Source organism: Vulpes lagopus, chromosome 11, assembly GCF_018345385.1.
Source record: "Vulpes lagopus strain Blue_001 chromosome 11, ASM1834538v1, whole genome shotgun sequence".
Classification (NCBI taxonomy): Eukaryota; Metazoa; Chordata; class Mammalia; order Carnivora; family Canidae; genus Vulpes; species Vulpes lagopus.
In genome coordinates, this window is record NC_054834.1 from 73,289,792 (window position 1) to 73,309,673 (window position 19,882).

Below are 19,882 nucleotides of genomic sequence, written 5' to 3' on the forward strand. Positions count from 1 at the left end.
GCTTTACCAACTGAAGTCTTTCTTGGACCATGGTTGCATCATGCCTAACAGTACAGTATTTTGAAGGCATCATGGCTAGTGTTATTTCAAAATTCTACCCCAACAGTTTTTCCTTTGGCATCACCAATTTAGCAACATTACCGCTAGAGTTGTGCTTTTTTGCAAAACTCTTTGCTCTCTGATTGCACTTATCGAAGATTAATTTGACATGAGTGTTAGAAAATTCAAGGTGTATTTCAGGACCTCTTGGGATACTACTTGGTTTGGGGCTTTTCTAACTGTGCACATGGAGAATGTTCTGTTTATGGCATGATTTTTGTTTGCTTCATCCCTCTGAAGCTCATTGCCTTGCACTCTTCTGGCTTGATTCTGCATGTTTTTAAAAATTCTTGTCATTCTAACTCTTAATTAGACGTATTCTATTCTAGATCTTTCATTTTATACCATCCAAAGTAGATGACTAGCGTGAGCCTGAATCAAACAGCTTTCGTTTGAGTCATCTGGTCATTTCTCAGTTAAATGAGGTAACAGTAAAAATAAAAATACCAAATACAGTTTGAAGAAAGGGAAGTTCTGTTTCCTGGTGATAACTATTACTTGAACAGTAATTATCAGGATTATTGATTATTATATTTTATTAAGTCTGGCTGTTTTTAGGTTATCTCTTATCTGAGGATCTCTTAACAGTGGCCCAGGGATGATGGAAGATAACTAAAGTGAATGTTTTGATTTTGTTCAGATTTCGGCCTATTAAAGGAAGGCAAGAAGAACTAAAGGAAGTCATTGAACGTTTTAAGAAAGATGAACACTTGGAGAAAGCATTCAAATGTTTGACTTCAGGCGAATGGGCACGGCATTATTTTCTCAACAAGAACAAAATGCAGGAGAAATTATTCAAGGAACATGTAGGTTTTATTGATAAGATTAATATTGTTTTCAGTTTGGATAAGAGTAGAGGAAACTAAAGCTTAAATTTTAGTGAACACTGAAACTTTAAGTCAATTTTGCATAATGCTGATGAGTGTGAAGATCTAATAATACATAGGATCATTTGTATGATTCTCCAAAGAGAAAACTTTGTCATCCAGAGGTGAAATTTACTGTGAACTTTTAGAGGAACATAGCCAAGCCAGTAGGTATTCAAATATGTGAAATTTAAAAATAAGAGAGTTTATTACTTAATGATCTTAAATGTTTTACATTGTTGATAATGATTTGCTTTTATAATTCTGAGCAAGTCTAACAGGATAATTTAATACAAAGTTAATATCTTTTTTTCCCCTGTTTAGGTATTTATTTACTTGCGAATGTTTGCAACTGACAGTGGATTTGAAATACTGCCTTGTAATAGATACTCATCTGAACAAAATGGAGCCAAAATAGTTGCAACAAAAGAGTGGTAACTATTATACTAGTATAAACCCATAACATAATTTTAATTAAATTTCTCTCTTAAATAACTGTTGAAGTGTTAAGAAAGTTGTGGGAAGGAGTAAAGCCAGAACATACCTTAATGGGGCCAGTGCAGTGCCAGCACCTCAACCCTGTGACCTGGGTCAGGACAGTGAAATTAGAAATCTGGGTTGAACCAGATCTCGTCCCTAAGCAATTGTGCTTCTTGTTTTTCTTTTACTGAGTCTGAGTGCTTCTCTGCAATGAGGCTGAAAGCCAGTGGGCACCAGGGCTAGAGAACCTGGCTTCCAGAGTCTGGCTCCTGCTGGCCTAGAGGAAGGTCAGATGAGAAGTCATAATGATCCTAGGAATTTCAGAGGTGGAAATTTCCTACTGCATTGCCTGCCTAAATACATACACAGACATATATATGCCCGGTTAAGTAAGAGTAGTGGAATTGAGTCCAGCTAGAAGGGATGAAAGCCATTTGCAAGGGAATATTTTATTATATTTTTCCTCTAATGCCTGTTCCTATCTTATCTCCCAGAAGAAGGAACATGTTGCCCCTCTCATAAGCTACCCTCAGTATTTTTTATAGCAAAAATGTTAGGATCAAGTGCCTGAAAATGGAATGATCAAAGAGCAGCACGCTCAGGCCTCTTGGATAAGTGCGTGTGAGTGTGCATCAGAATGTATCCAACCTGCTACTCTGCTCCCCTGGCTCTCTGTCCGTGGATGTAGAGCTTTGAGGTCTTGTATTCCAGAACTGCGCTGTCAAGTACAGTAGACACCGACCACCTGTGGCTCGTGGGCCTTTGAAATGTGGCCAGTCTGACCTGAGAAATGCTGTCAGTGTGATACTGGCAGATTTTGTATTAAACTGTATTCCTCATCGATTCTTCTACTGATTGTCTGCTAGAACAATATTGAGGGTGTGTTGGGTTACAAAAAATAACTAAAAGTAATGTCATCTATTTTTTTTTTTTAATGTCATCTATTTTTTTCTTTACTTTTTTAATGTGGCTGCTAGAATGCTGAGGATTCTGTGTTTGGCTTCCATTCCATTTCTCTTGAATGGTGCTGCTCTAGAGGGTAGCATCCCAATCCTGGGTCCCCGTGACCTTTTACTACTGCTTGTCTCTGTCTTGAGACCTTCGTCCACTGTCAGCAAGTTGAATTCAGTGGAGTGGGCATTTGAGTCCTTCCTGCCCGCAAAACACCCTAGCACCTGCCTGCTGCGGGGCATTCAGAGACATAGGTAGCACAGCACCTTCTGATTTCTCGTAGTGATGAGACAGCCTCCCAAGCAACCTTGGCACAAGGCTGAAGGCTTCCGGGGAGGGCAAGGCCATGCCCAGATGGAGTTCCTGGGGGCTCGCTAAAGTAGTACACACAACTAGGCCTTCTCAATTCCTGGTATTGATTGGACAGGCTTATTTTATTAAAAGAAGCCTTGTTATTTATAATTACTAGTAATTTTTAACATGACATATTTTAAATAGGAAACGAAATGACAAAATAGAATTACTGGTGGGTTGTATTGCCGAACTTTCAGAAATTGAGGAGAACATGCTACTTAGACATGGAGAAAACGACTTCAGTGTCATGTATTCCACAAGGAAAAACTGTGCTCAGCTCTGGCTTGGCCCCGCCGCCTTTATAAACCATGGTAAGCTGTACTTCTCGGGCGGGCGCGCGAGTGGCGGGCAGGACGGCTAAGACTTAGCATGGCCTTGTCAGACCGTGTAAAATTGTGTCTCCCTTCAGAGGAGGTTGGCAGCGTGACTTCTTTATTTTTCCCACCAATTTATTGAACAAATAGTCCTGTAGTTTAACTCGAGACCTAAACTTCTATCAAAGGTTGTAAAATTATGTGGAAAGTTTATTTCAGATTTCTGTAATTGTTCGTGTTTCAGATCTTATCTACAGTTAATTGACTTTATCTTTTGGACATTTTTCAGATTGCAGACCTAACTGTAAGGTAAGCAGAGACATTTTTTTATTTCAAATATTTTGTTTCTGCCTCAGGTATGAGTTTCTTAATGGGTCAATTGTATTTCAGTTTGTGTCAACTGGTCGAGACACGGCATGTGTGAAGGCTCTGAGAGACATTGAACCTGGAGAAGAGATATCTTGTTATTATGGAGACGGGTTTTTTGGAGAAAATAATGAGTTCTGCGAGTGTTACACTTGTGAAAGGTAAAGTATCAAGTAAGGTGGTTGTGGGCGTGCACTAACATCACTTCCTCCTCACACGCAGGAGTGGTCTTCTGTGTTCTGGTGTCATGCACCCGCACAGTGTATGTCAACAGTCAGAGATGCAGAGTTCTTGAGGGACTTTGGCACCTGGTCCTTAAGTCTTCTTACCAGCTTATTATTCTTCTGAGTAGGTCAGAATACCAATGTGCCTAAGGAGAGAATGAGAAATAACACACACACACACACACACACACACACACAGTGCGAGAGTGGGGTTGCCCCAAAATAGCAAGTGATATTCACTGCTGATAATCACATGAAAACCCTGAAGTTGTCTTGTGTATTATCAAGCTGCGGCTTCTCGAATTTTTATGTTTGTTTTAATTTTTTTAATTCAAGTTACTTAAGTTGACACACATCAGTACGTTAGTTTCAGATGTACAACATAATGATTTGGCATCTCTGCTGTGCTCACCACAGGAATTTTTATGTTTTGATATACATACTTTTCACATTCCTGAGTTCTGTTTTTTCCTTAATAAGGAACCTCTTGTGACCCATAAAGATTCTGGAGTCCTCATAGAAATCCCCAGATCTGACTTAGCAAGACTGCTGCTTCACACTCACTCATTGCACTGATTTCTGCATAGCAGAGCTCCCAGAGATGGCTTCACAAACTTGTCTTGGCTAGTGCTGCAGGAGGGCTTCTTAAAAGGCAGTGCACATTCGTATAGGCCACATAGCAGAGTAAACCTGGATTTGTTGAATTTGTTTTTCTTGTACTGTGCTGGGCTCTTTATTGACCTAATACATTCAGTCCTCACGGCAGTCCTGAGAGAAGAGAGTACTAGTCATGTGCCCATGTTGCGAGTACAGAAATTAAAGTGTCTGAATCCATTGCCGTGAAATGACAAAGCCCTAATTCTGCCCACTTCATACTGCTTTTACAAATATGAGCAGGATTGTCCAGTAGTACTACTTCTCCCTCTGAAAACACTCAGCTTGCAGCCAGCCAGCCTGGGGAGAGGTAGTGAATCCCCAACGCCCCAGTTTCCTTCTTTCTAGGTAGTTTGGAGAATCCCCCTATGTCATGAGACAGTAGAAGCATGGAGTCACGATACTACCCCAGCCACTTCTCTCCCATCACCAGGGTCTTTGCCATAAAAAAACGGCAGAAAACCTATTCCTGCTGCTGCTGAGAGAGTGGTATAAAAACTATCATTTTCTACATAAAAAATGATTTGAGTGTTGATTGAATCTTAGACTAGCCCACAAAAAGACTTTTAATCCATTAAGCAGTTTAATTATACTTGAATAACACTTCAAAATCATTTTCTAGGGAGAACATAGTACAGCACTTAGGTGCCTGAGATCTAAAATAGCCTGAGTTGAAATCCTGTGACTGACTGCACTTCAGTAGCTACATGATCCTGGACAACTTAGCTGTTTCTTATGCCTTAATCACCTCGTCTGTAAAGTGGAGATAACGTTAGAAGCAATCTCACAGGGTCACCGTGAGGCTTAAATTTGTTATTTTACGTGAAGCATGTAGAACAGCACAGATGTTAACATAAAGTTATTTTGTGGTTTCTGGTTATTTGCCCATTGAAATGTAAGCCCCATGGAGGCAGAGATTTTTGTCCTTTTCACTTACTGCCATATCCCCAGCATCCAGAACAGTACCTGGCACATAATATGTTCTTTTTTTAAAGATTTATTTTATTCATGAGAGAGACAGACATAGACATAGGTAGAGAGAGAAGCAGGCTTCTTACAGGGAGCCTAATGCAGGACTTGATCCCAGATCCCGGGCTCACACCCTGAGCTGAAGGCAGACACTCAACCACTGAGCCACCCAGGCATCCCAGATAGTAGGCTCTTGATAAATATTTGGTCATTGAATGAAGGAATGAGTGAACTAAGCAAACAGTATTCTAATAAGCTTTTGGTGGCTATCATGAAAAAATGTAACTCCATACTCAGGATTCTGAACCAAACCCAAAGCAGCTCTTTTACCATAGTCGAGAATTGCACTTATCATCCTATTCCTCAGGCATAGGGAGGGAAATGTTTTCCAGAGGGAAAACAGTACACATGTGGCAAAGAGTAAACTCAGGCAATTCCTCAGTTTCTCATTGGTCAGATGAATGTTACTCCAAACAGTAGCCATGGCTATTTTCAGACGTTTGGAGCAGTTTGATTTTAAAGGTTGACTGCAAATATTTGTGACATTCTCAGGAACACCTGAGAGGGTAAAACTAGTTAAAAGGACTCCTTCAGTTATTCATCAGATAGTAACTGAGTAGTTAATTTATGTTAGGTCTAGTACATGCTGGGTCAACAAGACTTAGCATGATGCCAGCTATGAGAACAGTGCAGTGAGAGGGACATGCACACATGTGCTCTGCCAGGGACTGTAGGTTGAGAAGAGGTGGCCCCGTGAAGTAATGGGTGAGCAGAAAGTTCACAGAGGCACTGAGATCATGGGTGAAGTGTCCAGGATGCATTTGATGCATGTTTCTGGCTCTCACTATCCTGGTGATCACTATTGTGAATGTAATGCGTTCATAAGTAAATGCTATGGATTTTACTGCAGAAAATGTGAGGAATTCAAGTCTAATGAAGGACCAAAAAATATGAAGGGCTACATTATTTTTATATTGAAATATGTCTGATGATAACCAAGAAAACATTTCTAAAGTATAGAGGAGATTTGCGTTAACAGACCTCAAAAATAACTAAGAGACTATTGTGATCAACATTTGATGCTGTTGGCCCAGAAATACACAGATAAAAGGACACAGAGGCGAATGTGTGTGAGATTCTGATATCACATTAGGAGAAATGATGATTTTTCCTAATGAATGATGTTAGTATCATTTGTTGTGCATCTGGAAGAAAACCAAGCTAAGTTCAAGATGGGTTAAAGATTTCAGTTTTAAAATACAATGCAAAATTGTTAGAAAAAAAAATTAAACTATCTGCCTAAGCTTGGGGTAGTGGACATGTTTTGAGAGAAATAAGAAACAGTGACTACGAAAATGTCTGGTCAAAAGTAAAGTCAAAGATAACTGATGAACCAGAGGGAAAACAGTACACATGTGGCAAAGAGTAAATAATCCAAATAACAAAGAAGCTCCTAGAAAGTCATAAGGAAAAGACAGACTCCAGAAGAGAAAGGTAAGGAGGATGCCTCACAAAAAATCATGGCCATAAACAAAGCAGTTAAAACACTAATTGGGTATTCGTTGTCACTATCAAATTGGTAAAATTTAAGAGGTATACTTTGTAGTGCTGGTGAAGATGTGGAGATACGGGCACTCATACACTGTTAGTAGGACCACGAATTATCTGCAGTATTTCAAAATAAGTGCACCCTTTTACCTGGCAGTCAGTCCCATATGGAAGAATCTGTCCTGTGGAAATGTGAGTGGTAGTAAAGATTTGGTTTCTATAGCAACATAACAACAACAACAAAAAAAAAAACCCTGCAAGTTTCAGTAACCATCAATGAGGAATGATAGAATATATCATGGAATGTGTATTCAGTGTAAAAATACAATTTTCAAAACATGTTCAGTTTAGATGTATTTGTACAAAATGTAATGATAAAGCTGATTGCTGAGTATTACTGTACATTTTTGTTTCGTTTTTGGTTTTGTTTGCTTAAAAACCAACCACATAGACTGGTGTACAGACTATGGTAAACAAATGAAGGATGACACACTGGCAGGCAATTAACACTGGTACCTCAGGGCTTTGGGGGTGCAGGGTGGCTGACTGTCAACTTTTGCTGTATGGATTTAGATCCTAGGATTGTTTTGCTTGTTGTAGGAAGCAGGAGCAAGTCTTATTTGCATAAGTTAGAAAAAATCAGGGAAGTAGAGAAGCAGATGAATGGTAGAGTACTTTAAAAAAAAAGAACCTCTAATTTCCAGAAAAAATAATTCCATCATGATCATTTGTATTTAAGCATACTTTTAATATGGCCCATTTTTCTAGATATGAACCAGAAATGTTAAAAGCTATGGGGAAGAGGCGTGGAATATCTGAAAATGTTGTATTACTCTCTTAATCTCCATGAAATGAAATCACCTTTGACATTAACTGTATTTTCTTTATGCACATGTTTTAATGTGGAGTGAAGTGGAACTGCTTGCCTGCCTGGGTAATGATTACCTGGGTGTTTTACCATGATCTCTAACTCACATTCCAAGATCAGAACTGAGGCAGCCACACAGTAAGATTGTTGTGATTTTAATAGAAACATTAATAGAAATAGAGTTCCAAATCTGTTCTGGAAAGGTGAAGAAAGCAAGAATGCTCACCCTACTTACCAGAGAGAGTTTTGGCGATAGGTTTGGGTGTGTGGCCCCTAGCTTTAAGACGTAAGATGGTAGGAAGGGAAATTGAAAGTTTTGTTTTGTCCCTTAGCTAAAAGTTGAGCACTCTAATTACTTGGAGAAGTTACTTTGTCCTCATCCACATCCTGAAAGGAAGGAATCATACAGGATCTTATGGAAGCCAGTACTGCTCCTAGGCTGGAGGGCACCCACAGTTTACTGTGTGTTCAAAAGTTGTTGTATACAGCTTTTCATTTACAAGCTGAGGACAAAAAAACAAATCAGTGAAGACATTTCGGCCAAAAAGATTTCTCACTTTTTAATTGTAATATGTAGTGCCTTTTTAAAATCTCATTAACAACTTCTCTTAAATTGAGTAGAAGTAGTCACCAAATAAAATTAATGTCTGCAAAGCTAGATTCATTAAGGTTGATCAGAGCCTCTTCGTGAGCACCCTCGTTTCAGAAGAACTTACATAAAAATAAAATTATTAGAGTAGACTACAAATCATTCTTGTTCCTTAGTAAAAGCAAGTCTTTTAATGTCTTTTATTTAGTAACGTTGTGTTAATTATGGTCATTCACGTTTATCTCAATAACTTGAAAGAAATTAAACAGTTTTTATTGTTTTGGAAGTTAAATTTTCCCTGATACAGCCATCTTATACAGAATTTCAGTTAAGGGCAGCCCAGGTGGCTCAGCGGTTTAGCACCGCCTTCAGCCCAGGGCGTCATCCTGGAGACCCGGGATTGAGTCCCACGACAGGCTTCCTGCATGGAGCCTGCTTCTCCCTCTGCCTGTGTCTCTGCCTCTCTCTGTGTGTGTGTCTCTCATGAATAAATAAATAAAATCTTTAAAAAAAATTTTTTTTCAATTAAGATTTGTTTGTATCTAACATCAAGATCTATATAATGACTTAATTTATGGAAGTTCTCTGGGTTTTTAAATTCCTTAATTCTTAATATTTAGTATTACAGAGTTAAGTTGCATAGAGCAAAGCTGGAATATAATTAATGGGTGGGTTATTTAAGATATAATGTAGATCTAGAAATTAAGCAGCTTTGAAACTGAGGAATTCTACCTACACGTGGACTTCTATAGGGTCTAGGAGTTTCTCGTGGGCGATTGATAATTAATTGATAATAATCATAGGTTGTTATTTAAGGTTTAAAGGAGTTTTTTGTGTCAATTTTAGATACACTTAATTCTTTTGAGAGTGTTAAACATTTTTTTAAAAAGGACTTTTATTTATTCATGAGAGACACAGAAATAGACCTAGGCAGAGGGAGAAGCAGGCTCCCTGCAGGGAGCCTGATGCGAGACTCCATCCCAGGACCCCAGGATGATCACGACCTGAGTGGAAGGCAAACACTCAACCACTGAGCCACCTAGGTGCCACTTTGTGTTAGACCTAGCAGATTTCCAATGATGATGGAGGCCTCGTGAGTGTGCCTCATCTGTGAACTTGATGTGGCCATGAGCCCTCAGCAGCTGACCTTATAGTAAATACACTGTCTGTTTAATCTGTGCTGTTTTCTCTTTCAGACGGGGAACCGGTGCTTTTAAATCCAGAGTGGGACTGCCTGCACCTGCTCCTGTTATCAATAGCAAATACGGACTCAGAGAGACAGATAAACGCTTAAATAGGCTTAAAAAGTTAGGTGACAGCAGCAAAAACTCAGACAGTCAATCTGTCAGCTCTAACACTGATGCAGATACCACTCAGGAAAAAAACAATGCAAGTAAGTAAGGGAGATTGATAAGCATCTATCTTCTTTTTTTAATTATTATTTTTAAAGTATTTTTACACAATGATCTTTCTAAAGTGTGCTTCACTTCAGTAGTTTTGATCTTTTAAAAATTGAGAGAAGCTCTGGGACTCGTGTGCTTCAGCAGCACTGCAAGGTTCTAGAAACGATCTGAGCACAAAAGCAGTCTGTATCCTGCCTCCAGATCAGTCCTGTACTCTAGACTGAACTGTCTGCTTTTCTTGAATTCCTGGTAACTGGATATTACATTCTTCATCATGTGTTCCAGGGTCGTCCTATGTTTGAGAGAAACATTTTCAAGGTGTTAGTTTGACTGTCGTGATGGCGGTAGGTCCTACAGGAAGACGAAGGACTGGGTAGAGGCGTAGAGGCACGTACGTGTCCATGCGCCAAGCTGGTCCATTAGCACGCATGATGCGAACTTGGGCAGTTCATAGCTCTGGCCTCAAGGCTTCTGCCTTTTTACTGCTTGCTTGCCCTTTGCAAACTGAACTGAGCCCATTCACCAAACCACCAGTTTCCAGACTCAGAATTGTGATAGAGGAGCGTTTCAAATGTCGCTGTACTGTGACGTGGTGCGTTAGCCACCACTGAAAGGAGCAAGAGAGGTGCAAAGAAGAAGCCAGCATTAAGATGCCAGTTGTGCGTGGGGGCAAGACCGTATGGAAACTGGAAACAGAGAGAATGGAGAATAAAGAGGCAAGAAAGCGAAGCAAGCCTAGCCGGGCAAAAGGAAACGCGTCATGTTTGTGGAACTTTGAAGTCCTGGGACCATGCTCATGGCTGCCGTTTCCTCTGGGTAACACCAGTTTCCTCTCATTGCCACTAAAGCTGTAGGCTTTTTAGTCTGACTTGTTTCTGACAGGAATAAAGCCTCAAGGTTTTGACTCAGTGATCCCTAGGGGTTCCTGTTCTGGCATGCCAAGTGTCTGAAGATACTTGGTAGCACCTCTGTGCCTTCTGGAGTCGGGTTGTTTGAGGCTCCTCTCCCCATCTTCAGATGTTTGCAGCCCAGCGTGGATGCACCCTTCCCCTGCAGAAAACCCTGGAGAGAAGGGAAGGCTTGTCCTGTGATGGCCACTGTCACTGCCGTGAATTCCTGCATCCGCCTGCTGCTGGAGGGTCAGAGTCCAGGTGTAACCCCCATAGTGGAAGAGCAGTACTGTGTTCCTATTCCAGTCTTTAATGTCCCAGGTGAACAGAGAGAGCAGTTAGCCCGTCATTCACTGTTGACTGTTGGTTCTAATAATAAATGGAACATAATCAACGTTTTGTTTTCGGAGTCTGGTTCCTTGGTGAAACTGGAGACTTGTGAAGCCTGGTTTAGAAATATGTGCATGAAACACTACAGAGCGCGGACACGGCCACCACGCTGCCCACACCGGATGGCTCTGTGACACGGGGGGCGTTAACTCTATTCCTACTGTATACATACTGAACTCAGTACACCACGGAGTCTAAAAGAGCATAATATAGGTAGTTTCTGGAAGCGTACTGACTGCTGTGGGACCATCTAGGAAATGTTTATTAGTAAACCAAATACTTAAAAGCCTACTAGTTGTTGAAGAGATAACAGAGATGAATGAGACTCAGGTTCCTCCCTCAGGGAGCTTACGCTTTAGCTCCAGGATACAAGTACACAATGATGCCGAGCAGACTATAAATGCCATTTGAGCTGTGGTCTCAGCATGACTGAGTAGAAATGCAGCACTTCCCCGTGACTGCTGATGGGAGGGGGCTGACTTTGTTCAAATTACCTTTCTGCAGAATGATGGTTTTGAGTACTTGGAGGGTCGGTTGTAGCTAACTTTGAGGGGCCATGTGTGAGTTGACAGATGCAACTCCATACTCTGGAGGAGCAGACTGCCCTACACTAGGTCACTTTCACAGCAGTGTTCTTTCAAGTTCCCACAGGTATTCTTTCAGACGGTATTTCTTTCAGTGTCTGTCTTGACCATACACTTCTACCGGTTTTTAAGAAAGACTTTTTCAAATTGCAGCCAGAAGCAAAGCCAAGCTGCCTGAGCCCTGTCCTAAAGGAGGCAGCCTACTTGTTGCTTATGGACTCAGGGTCCTTTCTCCGTGTGCAGCTGCCATCCTTATTCTGCAGTTTGTTTAGAGTTCACCTGGCAGAGAACTTCTTTCTTTGAACAGCTTATGTGTTCTTTTTAAGGAAACATTTCTGCTTAGGAGAAAAATTATTTCTTCTGCACAGATTCTTTTTTTGAAAAGTGTCTCAAGAGCCACAAGCTGACTGTTGGCTTTAGCATCTGGAAAGAGGAAACAACAAGAAATCCATTTTCACAAATTCAGTCCACAAACTTGAATTATAATGCCATTTTAGAAGATTGTGGCTTTTTAGGCCTCTCATGCCTCGATGGCTAGGCCACACATACCCCCATAGTCAGTGCTATGATACGGGATGTGGGTCGTGACAGTGCCACGAGTCAGTGTGAGACCCAGAAGACAAGGCTAGTGGAATAGGTTTATCTTAACTCTGGAGCGCCTGTCCTCGATACAGTGGACTGGGTCACCCACTTCTCACTCTCAACTGTCAGACTTCTCTGTTGATCCGAACACTCTCTGCTGCTGAGCCTACAGGCTGCTTCAGAGTCCTTTCCAACACCCTGCTCCAGGCAGCCACTGCCAGTATGTGTTGGTCACGTGAGATGGAAGATGCTTGTTGTGCCTGACAAACTTGAAGTGAACTCTTTAAAGTCTTATTCGGGGTTTTCTGGATCTTCAACTTCTGAAGATGCCAGGCTGTGGATGGCCCTCACACTCCCTTGGTTCACGTTTATAGTTTGCATTTCCAGGACTTTTCCAGTACAGAACCCAGCCCGAGCGTGCGGGAAGCTTTGATGATGTTTTGCTGTTCTTATATCTGGCTGTAATTCTTGATACCCACACAGGGCTGCCTTGCAATTTGGAGGACACCCTGAAATGGTGGTGATGGCCATGCCGTGGGCCCTCTACCCAGGACTTGGGACCCACACTGTAACTCTGTGGCCAACTTAGTACAGTGGATCTTAAGCCACAGACCTCGGTCCAAATCGCACCTCTTCCACTTACCAGGTGGACAATCTTAGGCATGCTCGTCCATACGAGCTTGGTGGTCACATGGATTTAATAGCACTTACTACAAAGAATATGTCTTAGGATTGAGATCATAACTGGTTTGTCTATTTTGCATAGCACCAGTACATAATAATTGCTAAAAATAAAATTACTGTCTTAGGTAATGCACTGGGGGTTTGTCCCCACCGCTAGGCCAGAGAGTCGCCTATGTGTGGCAGTACTGGGACCCCGGGGAGCTGCGATACCTGATCTCCACTTTGTCAAAATCCTCAGTCTCTTGACAGACTTCCATTAGCTTGTGTTGTGGCTACTGTCTTCCTCCTTTAGCCTACCATCACTGTCAGCCTGAACCCCCAGAGGACTGGGTAAACCATCTGGGAGAGAAGAGCCTTGGGCACCCTTGGGGCTCCCATCTTAGTCACATTGCTCACATGTCTCCTCCCCAGCCTGTCTGTGTCTTTTCTGACCTTTGACTTAATGACTTACCTCTTAGCTGGGCTTTTGTTGAGATACTGTTTTTAAAATGAGACTAGACCAATACATGAACATACAAAAGTGAATCTCTATAGACGTAATACATAGCATCAAATACAGTTTATTTTGTGCTGTTTAGAACACAAACACAAGTGCTTTGTCAGTGGTTCACTATAGTCAGCTAACAAAATCTGTTGGAAGCAGGGGTGGATTCAGAATCACCATAAAATGAGACTCACCTAATAGATTAAAATACAAGCTGGAGTAAGGAGAATTTCAGGTGCTCTGAGAATACAGAGGAACGGTGACCTGTCATTTGTAAAACATCGCAAAGGCTCCCTGAGCAAAGCATTTCCTAAGCTGAGTCTTAAAGGGGATGGGGGGTTGGCCAAGTAAAGCATGTTGAGAGCAGAGAGAATTCATAAATGGAGCTGTAGGGACGAGAGTAGGGCCCAAATAAGTAAAGTACATCATGGCTGGAGTAGAGGGTGGGAAAGAGATATGACCATTGTGTAAAATTATGGGTTTATTCATAGGGCATTAAGTTCTTGAAAGTTTTAAAGCCTGCCAGTGACATGTTATACTAGGACGATCATTCTGGGCACATGGTAGACAACAGAATGTTGGGGAAGCAATGGGAGAGATGAGAAAAGGTAGGGGCGTTGTTGCCATGGTTCAGGCTGGGGACTGTGAACCGAGAGAAGTAGATGGCCACAGGGGTGCTGCAGGAGTGGAATCCACGGGGACATTATGGCTAATTGGGTGAGGCAGTCAGGGAAAGCAAGAGTCGTGGAGTCGCCTCACTATCTGCTTGGGCAGCTGGGCAGATGGTGGTGTTACTGAGCAGGATGGAGAACTTAGAAGGAGAAGCAGCTGTGAAGCTTAATGGTGAGTTCAGTTTGGGCATGTGGAGTGTGAGGAGTCCATCCTCAGTAAGATCTAGATGCCAGCGGTGTCTGGCAATATGCATCTAATCTAGGAGAGAGGCTAGAGAAAGTGATTCGGGAGCTGCCAGTGCTTCAGTTGCAAGAGCCATATGGGGGCTGGGGATAGATGCTTATCACCCAGAGAATGCACGTAGTTTCCAAAGAGGCTAGGACAGCAGAGGCCCAGCGAGCGCAGTTGAAGGGGCAGATGGAAGGACAGGGGAGTGTGCTCCTGTGGGCAGCCAACGGGATGGGTTTTCAAGGAAGAAAGTGGTTATTAGTGTCACATTCTGCAGAGAAAGAAAAAGGGGAAGAACTGGAAAGTGCTTGCTGGATTTCATGCCAAGAAGGTCTTCCAATATTGGCAAAGGTTGTCTCCATAGAAGGACAGGCTGGATCCAAATTGCAGGGGATTGTGGCCAAGCATTTGGTGTATATGTTTTCATTGTGAAGGGGCGATTGCATGTACAAAATGAGAACAGAATGGCCAAAGGAATAGTAAGGCTAAGAACCAAGTTTGGTCCTTGAAGTTTGGTCCTTGAAGAGCCAAAGGGACTTCACAGCCATATTTGAGAAAGCCAAGTACGGGACCCTGACATGCATTTACATCAACAAGCACGTCTTCTCAGCCTACCTTGTAGGAAGCCTTGTAAGCATAAAGAGGTCCTTTAACAAAAGAATGCCCTATGTAGCCTTGTATTTTAAAAAATAACTTCTAGCTATTCTATTTAATTCCAATTCATGCTACATCAGTTGAATGGCATCCAAACCATGACTCCTACTATTCTAAAAATAAGTGGCTGTTTTGGGGTGGTAGCCCACATGGATAAATAAGCACATTCTTGGTCTGATTGGGGGATCTCATTCCTGGGAATTGTGCTGGTTTGGGTACCCCAAAGCCATTTATGAGACACCTTTCTTGAGTACAGAGCCTTCTATTCTTGGTGGTTTGATATTTTTGCAATGCTTTAATGCATTCTTGCTCTTCTCTCCCAATAAAAACTAACTAATGGTAACTTACTTGCTTAGCCATGCAGAAGGAACAACAGTCGCCCTGGCAACCCTTGGGCATGTAGTTAGCAACAGTCTTTGTTGGACAGCGTGCTGGATTTACCCATAGTTGCTTTTTACTCTCGCTGTTTTCTTGTGAGAAGAGGGAATTATTAGTTTGGTCATCCCAGCTTCCCTAGTGAATGACTGAAGGGTAGTTTGATAGGAAGAGGTTTTCAGGTAGGGTCTGAGGGTCAATTACCTATAAGTAATTGAGAAATTGGCTACTGTAAAACACTATTATACATAGGTCCAAAATACAAATGGAGAGAAAAATATAAAGGCAGCAGAAAATCCGTGGTAAGGTTAGAAGCTCACCATGGAAGCAGCTTAAACTTGAGTCACCTGTAAACCTTTTGAGAATCTGATCACCTGTCATGTTGGTCCTCAGCTGGCTGTTCCCAGTAGGGTCATCACAGCCTTTCTGTATGCTTGTCCAGAGGAAGATAGATCCCCTTCTGTCCCAAGAGCGTAACTCTAGTAGCATGCTTCTTCCTGCCTTAGTTTGATTGTTGGTAGCAGGCGCTCCCCGGAGGAATAGGGCCAAGCAAGTTCTGCCTTGGAAGTCTGCTGGTCCTCACGGAGTTGGAGGGAGAACTTTGTGTAGTGAAGTTCGTTGTTGAAAAACAATATATGGTTCTTAGGGTCTCTCTTGTTTGTTTGAAACCATTGTGAGGGGGAAAAAAAGGAAACCATTGTGAGGGGCAGCCCCGGTGGCGCAGCGGTTTAACGCCGCCTGCAGCCCAGGGCGTGATCCTGGAGACCCTCGATCGAGTCCCACATCAGGCTCTCTATGTGATGCCTGCTTCTCCCTCTGCCTGTGTCTGCCTCTCTCTCTCTCTCTTTCTGTCTCTATGAATAAATAAATAAAATCTTAAAAAAAAAAAAAAAAGAAAGAAAGCATTGTGATAATAGAATGTGTCCGTTAGAGCTCATTAATAATGTATTTCTGTTCTGTATTACTGGTCGAGTATTATACTTCCTTTGAGTTAATGAGTAATGGATTTTAGAAAGCCATTTTAAATGATGTTAAGAACATCTTATTTGTGAAAGAAAATCTTATATTTCCTCATTTACTTCAAATCTTTTATGTGGTAAAATACTTGGGAAGATGACTCAGGAAAATAAATTCTTTCTGTGGACATGTACTGTGATAGATTGTGGACAGGCTCGGAGTGGAACCCCGGACCTTGCTGTGTGAAACACACAAATGCTCTGTAACTCGGAGGCAGCAGTTGGGAAGTTAAGGAAAGTGTTATGGGGGTGCTCGTGTGCCAGCGGAGATGGAACGGGGTCTGTCCTGCACGTGCTGTAGTATCCGAACATTTCGTAGCTGACAGGTGTGGGCACTGTTTTGTTGAGCACTCCTGTGTTACCAAGGCTGATTTTCATCCTTTTTTTTTCTCCTTAATTTACAGCTCCTAACCGAAAGTCTTCAGTTGGTGTGAAAAAGAACAGCAAGAGCAGAACATTAACAAGGCAATCTATGTCAAGAATTCCAGCTTCTTCCAACTCTACCTCATCTAAGCTAACTCATATAAATAATTCCAGGGTACCAAAGAAACTGAAAAAGCCTGCAAAGCCTTTACTTTCAAAGATAAAATTAAGAAATCATTGCAAACGGCTGGAGCAAAAGAGTGCTTCGAGAAAACTCGAGATGGGGAACTTAGTACTTAAAGAGCCCAAAGTAGTTCTGTATAAAAACTTACCCATTAAAAAAGACAAGGAGCCAGAGGGACCAGCTCAAGCCACAGCAGCTAGTGGGTGCTTAACTAGACACGCGGCGAGAGAGCACAGACAGAGCTCCAGCCGGGGCGCCCCGCCGCTCGGGGATGGCATCCCCTGCACCTACACCACCAGGCGCTCGACCAGGACAAGGATGAACCCGAAGGAGCCTTCTGACATCAAGCTAGAACCAAATACGTTGGACGGCTATACAAGCAGCGTGACAGAACCTTGCCCGGACGGTGGCGAGCAGCCAACTCCCGTGGCACAGGAAGAAGACCCGGCTCATGGAACTGCACAAAAGGGGGAAGCAAAGTGTCCAAGGAGTGACAGTGGTTTGTCCAAGAAGAAATCGCGACAAGGAAAACTTGTGAAACAGGTGGCCAAGGCCGAGGAGGCCGCTGTAGGGCAGGAGTCCCCTGGGGAAGCCAGTGTGGCACCGGAGGTGCTGGGGCCCCACTGCGAGCAGGGCGAGCACAGCGCCTCGGAGGCCACACCGGGAAGCTACCCAGACTGGGCTCCCAGTCCATCACCCGGTGGCGGTTCAGTCGTGACATCTGACGGCTTCAAAACAAAAGATGGCTTCAGAACTGCAAAAAGTAAAAAGAAGAGGCGGATCACAAGGTATGATGCCCAGTTGATCTTGGAGAATAACTCTGGGATTCCCAAATTGACTCTTCGTAGGCGTCACGATAGCAGCAGCAAGACAAACGACCAAGAGAATGATGGGATGAATTCTTCAAAAATAAGCATCAAGTTAAGTAAAGACCATGAAAATGATAATAATCTGTATGTAGCAAAGCTCAATAATGGGTTTAACTCAGGGTCAGGCAGCAGCTCCACAAAACTAAAGATCCAGCTGAAGCGGGATGAGGAAGGTCGGGGGCCATACACAGAAGGGCTTCACGAGAACGGGGTGTGCTGCAGCGACCCTCTCTCGCTGCTGGAGTCCCGCATGGAAGTGGATGACTACAGCCAGTATGAGGAGGAGAGCACAGATGAGCCCTCCTCTTCGGAGGGCGACGAGGAGGACGAGGACTACGAGGAGGACTTCGAGGATGACTTTATTCCTCTTCCTCCAGCTAAGCGCTTGCGGCTGATCGTTGGGAAGGACTCCATAGATATTGACATTTCTTCCCGGAGGAGAGAAGACCAGTCTTTGAGGCTCAATGCATAAGCTCTTGGTCTCAGTTTGGTCTGGGAAACCTACTTAAATAAAAACAAATTCCAGTCAGTTATTCCTCACCCGAGACGTTCTAGCGGCCGCACTTCCCTTCTCTCTTTACTTAGCAGCGTCATACTGTAGAAAGTGTACAGCGCACTGACTCTCCCTAAGTCTGATTTGTGCAAATTTTTATTGTACTTTTTAAATAGCCTTCTTATGTGCAATTCTGAGTTAGAGGGAAAGCCCCATTGTAAAATAAAGGCTCAAGCAAAATTGTACAGTGATAAGCAACTTTCCACACAGGACGTTGAAAACAATAATGTGGCTACACAATTTTCTTTTCTTTTTTTTAAACTAAGAGCATCAACTGGCTCTTTAATATATGACTAAACAATAATTTAAAACAAATCATAGTAGCAGCATATTAAGGTTTTCTAGTATATGCTAATATCACCAGCAATGATCTTTGGCTTTTTGATTTATTTGCTAAATGTCTCCCCCTCGGAGTTTTGTCAGTTTCACACTGTTTGCTGGCCCAGGTGTACTATTTGTGGCCTTGCCTAAAAAGAGCAAACCATCAATTAGGAGTCGAATTGGTTACTTTAAAAAAAAAAAAAAAGTACAATTACACGCGTGACCGCTAACTTTTCAGTACATTATATGTACGAGGATAGCAGTGTGCAGGATGAGTTCCAATACAGCGTATTTATTGCTTGTCATGTAAATTAAAGACCTTGTATTTAACACTTTTCAATCCTTTTAGATAAAATTGTTCTTTGCAAGAATGATTGGTGCTTATTTTTTCAAAACTTTGCTGTGAACAATGTGATGACAACAAGCAACATTTATCTAATGAACTACAGCTCTCTTAATTTGGGTCTTCAAGGTTTCTGTTGCACTTGTAAAATGCTACAAGGAATATTAAAAACTCTATTCACTTTAACTTATAATAGTTTATGAAATAAAAACAGTCACAGCTTTTGTTCTGTGGTAACCTATAAAAATGTTTGTCTTTGAAATTCAGTGTAAAGAACTGAAAACAATGTATATGTTGTAAATATTTGTGTGTTGTGAGAAATTTTTGTCATAAGAAATTAAAAGAACTTACCAGGAAGGTTTTTAAGTTTAGAAATATTCATGCCAATAAAATAGGAAATTATAAAATATATAGTTTTAAGCACTGCATCAGTGGGAGTTCTTGGCTTATGTTTATGTATGAAACTATCAAAGATTTTTTGACTATATTATCAGTTAAATGAAAAGAGGAGTCAGATTTAATTTGTTTTTTTGAAGCACTTTGAAAAGAGAAATTAATTTTAAGTAACTTAATGAGCAAATTTTTGATTACTACTTTATGTTCAATACCAACCTTTCATTTGTCTGGATTATTTTACAAATCATTGGACAAAGAATTTGGGAATATAAATCTGTAGCAGGTGTTTGACACCAGTGGGTCTCTTTATTTCTGGGAAATGTGTACATGTGCTTTCAGATATACAGTGTTCCTGAGTAAAGTCAATTTAGGGGATTCGTGTAGTGTCTATAGAAAAGTTAGCCCATGTCTTAAAATATTACAAGGAATCTGCCTGTAATGAAAAGTCCAGTGGAGAAAACCTCAATGCTTACTGTTATTTCTAGGTGATTCCTCCCGGTTTCCAGGTTCCGGGGACACTCTAGATTGAGGCCCACAAAACGATTGCTGTTAGGTTCCACATAGAAATGAGTAACATTCATAAAAGTGTTTGCCATGTAGAATTTTGTT

The 19,882-nt window shown here is 41.8% G+C and overlaps 1 protein-coding gene across 5 annotated transcripts in view; it reads left to right on the forward strand.

The window, feature by feature from the left end:
- KMT5B (lysine methyltransferase 5B) overlaps positions 1–19,286 on the forward strand; it is a 56,123-nt gene extending 36,837 nt beyond the window's left edge. For 4 of the 5 annotated variants that reach the window (XM_041773708.1, XM_041773707.1, XM_041773706.1 and 1 more), the window contains exons 5-11: positions 740–905; positions 1,290–1,399; positions 2,895–3,061; positions 3,354–3,373; positions 3,455–3,591; positions 9,479–9,675; positions 16,649–19,286. In XM_041773708.1, the coding sequence (XP_041629642.1) occupies positions 740–905; positions 1,290–1,399; positions 2,895–3,061; positions 3,354–3,373; positions 3,455–3,591; positions 9,479–9,675; positions 16,649–18,132 (2,281 nt within the window). In that variant the 3' untranslated portion in view covers positions 18,133–19,286. Of the gene's footprint in view, positions 1–739; positions 906–1,289; positions 1,400–2,894; positions 3,062–3,353; positions 3,374–3,454; positions 3,592–9,478; positions 9,676–9,970; positions 10,970–16,648 lie in introns of those variants that run through there. The other variant, XM_041773709.1, reaches the window with a different exon arrangement.
- Positions 19,287–19,882: the final 596 nt, after the last annotated feature.